The following is a 4,966-nucleotide window of genomic DNA, read 5'->3' on the forward strand; positions in this document are numbered from 1 at the left end:
CTGAAAATAGTTTGTTACTTATTTACTTAGCACTCCCTCAACTTTTGAATAAACTCTTCCAAAAAATGGCATAATCAGTGTGAACTATTTTTAAAGATTTGAGACCAAACAAGTCATTCTTAAAAAATAAAAGTTAAGGCTCATTTTAAAGGTTTCATTATTATTAAATGATTCAAATTATGTACATGTAATGAAAACTCAATATTTTTGAACTATTTTTTGTTATTACTTTACACATAGGTTTAAAATGGGATCAATTTTCTTGGCAAATATTTAATTTTTTTTTGAAAGGGCTTTTATAAAGTCATATGCTATGCATATAGTCCATTAAGTTCATCATCTTATTTTTTTACAATGTTCTTATTCCTAAGGTCATCTCATATTAAGACTTCATTCAAATGTACTTATTTGTCATTAAAATGGCAGTGTGCATGGAAAATTAAAAAATAATCTTTCAAATCTAAAAACAGAGTTGAACTTTATATTTTGGTGGAATATTGAGTTAAACGAACCATTTTCAAAAAAGTTACAAGCAAATGAAGTTTATAAATAAAGGATTACTATCCCTATTAACACTTCTGAAAAAACAGAATGGTTAACGATATTAACAAAATTGATAAATCGGTGCACAAAAGGAAATTCTTATTTTGAAGCTGGTGCATAACAAGATGATAGTGAAACGAAAGCAGCTAGTAACACAGCACATGAATAGATCATTCTTAATCATACCATTTTGTTTTTGCTTTATTGGCATAAACTTATTTAAATGAGGCACAGATAATTACAGCAGCCCTAAGGTGTGCCTTCTTCCATTATCTATTCAATCTGAAAAGTGCTCTTGTTGAACTAACTACTGTATTTATATAATATTAGATGCTAAATACTGTCTTGAAAGGTTTATATTGTTATTTATGTATTGTGGTGTGGTTTTAATATTTTATATTTTGCTTATTGACTAGGGCTGGGTATCAATTTTTAAATTGAGATTTGTTATTGACAACAGTCCTTGATATCAATCAATAGTCAAAATATTTGTCTATGTTACAATCACTATTCAACCAAAGTAGTTAAGCAGTCTTCCATGTTGATATTATCATTTATTTTACATGGGTCAAAAATAGGACCAATACAGATGGACATGGTCCTGTCTTACATTCAGCCCAATATCATAGTTCATTGTGAGTCAGTTATGAGCTGAAGAGAAAATTGTGTTGAGACACTTAATTATGAAATTTGATAGTCGATAATCGAGCGACGATAAATGATTATTTTACCCGGCCCTAATATTGACAAATAGCATAAATATTTCATTGCTCAAAATTATTATACTTATAACATTATACATTTTATTTAAATACAATGCTTATTACTTTAAATTATATAATGTATGTGCCCTAGCTCAAAAATCAGAAAACCTACATTCCTTATGTATTACGGTAATTTTACATAGTTTTTATGACATTATTTGAATAAAATTGTAATTATTTTTAGCAGCAATATCATTAATATAATTTCAAACCACATTCAATAATTTGAAATGTCTTATTTTTGTAAGTTTGTGAAAAGGCCAATATATATCAAATATATTTATCAAGAGCAAGTAATATTTGCCACATTGTCCAAGCGTTAAATCCTGTCCTTTGTACCAATTAATTACAGATCAGGTTTCTTGACAACCCAATTTTTCCATGTGAATAAACTTACCCAATGTTACACCCATGTCTTGCTTTTGTTTATATTGAATTGTAAGTCTTCCCTATGTTGAGGTATACATTTTATAATAAATTAAATTTTTAAATCCTTATTTGTTTTTCACTGTTTCTCAATTGTAAGCATAAACCTTGATAGTTGTGTACTAACAGAAATCCAATGAGATTTGTGCAGCTGGTGGTATTGCCCAGATGAATTTATTTATTGTTGCATATAAACCGTTACGGCATTCAACAACTTTGCTTTTATATAGGTTTTCTTTTTTTCCATGGTCACTGTCCATTGGGACATTGTTTAAAGGGAGATATGTTTTGCTTCTAAATACAAAGGGAAATGGTTCATTTATTTTACATGGGGATATCAAATTGCTGAAACATTAGCCATGTGAAACTTTGTATTCACCATCAAAACTAGGTTACATTCTATTCTTTTGCTAGTTTGACATTTTTCTGTGAAACTTAGTCTTTGTACTATTTCAATTGATTCTGCTATTTCAGGTAAATGCAAATGAAGAAGACATGATCTGACAAATTGGGACACACGAGATTTGATGTGATGAAGGTTATTCAGAGCTTAGGAGTTAGGGGAAATACTGATAACCTGTAAAAAATATTGCATATTATGGCCCACATGATATAGACCTTTTACTGCTGTGTTGCAAATGCAAAAAAGAAAAAAAAATTATTGTACAAGTTGATTATTTATTATCATATGATTAACCAAATAACTGACCATGTCTCAGACAGAATATCTTTCAATGACCAACACATTTTGTCTGGATTCATTTCAAATTGATAAAATTTGAACAATCATAATAGTATGCAACAATTCTTAGAAATATGAAGAAGATGATTAAATTATGAGAGACATAAATCATTAATCCAATGATAATAACATAATTATTGTTATCATGAAATCTTTCATACAAAAAAAAATGAATGAAAAACATTGCAACCCATATCATCAACACAAAATTAACCATATAAAAGCTCATTATCTTTGCATACGCACAAATTGGAGCTTTCACTTTCTGAAACTTTTCACAATTTAGACGATGGAACATCCGGTCATCAAAATAGCTCTTGAATGACATATCTTACATTATTTCCTGTGGATACTCATTTTAACATAAAATTGATTCTTTATATACATTTCCGAAATAGTTATTAAAATGATTCACCGCAGCAATCTATCGGCCACGTCCTCCTCTAAAACTACCTCCTCCTCCACGACCAAATCCTCCTCCGCCACCACGACCATAGCTGCCGCCTCCTCCTCGACCACCGCGTCCTCCTCCTCTACCACCAAAACCACCACGTCCTCCTCCTCTACCACCAAAACTACCACGTCCTCCTCCTCTACCTCTTCCTCCTGAAATATAGGGCAATAAATTTTATACTTCCAGCCATGATAATGATTATTGATAGGTCATCGATTCCATATATTTACTAATATCTTCTGATATCCACTACACATAAGTAAGTGTGTAAGATATGTTTTTGGAGGACTATTTCTAAGTAGGTTTTAAGGAAAACTCCTCTTACCTCCCCTTCCTCCACCTCTTTTCTGTACAGAGCCTTTAGGTTGAGGTAAAAATCTTTGTAATGGTAACAATTTATAAGGATCAATGAAAAACTAAAAAAAAAACAGAAATATTTTCAAAAATTATGGCAAACATTGAAAGAAAAATATTTTATTTGTTAGTGACATGAAAAAAAGGATGAAATCAAAGGCACACATGGGGAAAAAACTGAAAACTGTAAACTGAAAGTAGACAAATTGCTTTGACACATGCTTTGTGAATCATTAAGAGCCAAATAAGGTGCAGAAAACATAAGACTATCATTGCCATGTATTATCAGTTAGATGATAAAGAACAATACTATAAAATTAGAAAGGACACTTTGGTTTCATAAAGACTATTCAAGATATTTACTTACCTTAGTTTCTTTAGAAAAGGATTTTGCTTTCATACCATCTGATAATTTAACAGAAAAAAACTAATCAAAGTTAAGGAAATATCTTTATAAATAACATAGGTCATTTATTAGCTATGATCCTACTAGCATTATCTTCTGTCAGATAAATTCAAACAACATTTTCTAAGATATTATCCACACTCATTTCATATAGCAGTCATAATTTTGATTCATCTGATAGAAAATAAAGAATTTTTAAGTATTCATTTATCAATCACAAAATATACATTTATCCATGATCAACAGTGATTTTAGTCATGTTGGATAAAAATTACATGAATATGACAAAAGGATACAAAATCTTTAATTGGTCCAAAAATTTCATCCACTTTACCAATCTGCTGTTTATTTTCTATAAATACTGGAGCATTGAAATATGGTACTTTCTCATTGGTACATTTACAAACAATATCACTTTCACAAGGATGAACATATTCTCCCAGTTCTGCAAAAGAAAAATTATTTCACTGTTATCAAGATATGTTTTCTCAGGTTAATTTCCTTTTAAAGTAAAATTGAAAAACTATGAACATGACCCCAATTCCTTTTAAACTGAACATGCAATATTTGTTTAGCCTAAAAGTTATATTTTAACTTTGGACTTACCTATAACTGATTCAGGTGGACCTTGATCACGATTAAATCCTCCTCGACCACCTCTTCCTCCTCCTCTGAATCCTCCACCACCCCTACCACCTCCACCTCTAAACCCCCCACCTCTTCCTCCTCCTCCACCTCGCCAAGACATAACAATTCACTTCAGTCTAAAAAAAAATAATTGCCATATCTAATTAAAGTTAGAAGAAGCATAAAAAGTAGTCTCCAATCATTTCAATCATATTAGAATGCCCCTAGTCCAAACTTTTACAAAGTCGTATTTATGCAAAACAAAAGTGATTGAGAGATCTTAATGTGCATAGTCTGTACTAGCTGAATTCTGGGTCTTCCCCATTCTTACAGCTCACGTTAGCGTGCATCTTACTCACAGAGACACTGTAGCACCTTCCTAGACTTTGGAGGGCTGAGCATATATTTCAGAAAAAAAGAATCTTTTCCATATATTTAAAAGCCGCCACTCAAAATACTTGAATGCCTCCCTTCCAACCTGAATAAATGAATATTGTGTCTTAGAGTTAGACAATGTGCAACGTATCTCATTGCCACACGCCATGAGATACGTTGCACAATTTAAAGAGTACACATACATTTCATGCTTACTTATTTGGAGAGAGATATGAATATAATGTGTACAAATATTTGGAAATTGACAGTTGTCC

At 31.1% G+C, this 4,966-nt stretch overlaps 1 protein-coding gene across 1 annotated transcript; it reads right to left on the reverse strand.

Moving 5' to 3' along the window:
• Positions 1-2,389: 2,389 nt before the first annotated feature.
• Positions 2,390-4,437, reverse strand: LOTGIDRAFT_235760 (hypothetical protein; the record flags this gene model as incomplete). The annotated part of the gene is made up of 5 exons (XM_009065288.1): positions 2,390-3,081; positions 3,255-3,345; positions 3,651-3,710; positions 3,986-4,134; positions 4,296-4,437. The coding sequence occupies 5 exons, from the start codon at positions 4,435-4,437 to the stop codon at positions 2,900-2,902; spliced, it is 624 nt and encodes a 207-aa protein (XP_009063536.1). The 3' UTR covers positions 2,390-2,899.
• Positions 4,438-4,966: the final 529 nt, after the last annotated feature.

This window comes from Lottia gigantea (genome assembly GCF_000327385.1).
Source record: "Lottia gigantea unplaced genomic scaffold LOTGIsca_69, whole genome shotgun sequence".
Lineage (NCBI taxonomy): Eukaryota > Metazoa > Mollusca > Gastropoda > Lottiidae > Lottia > Lottia gigantea.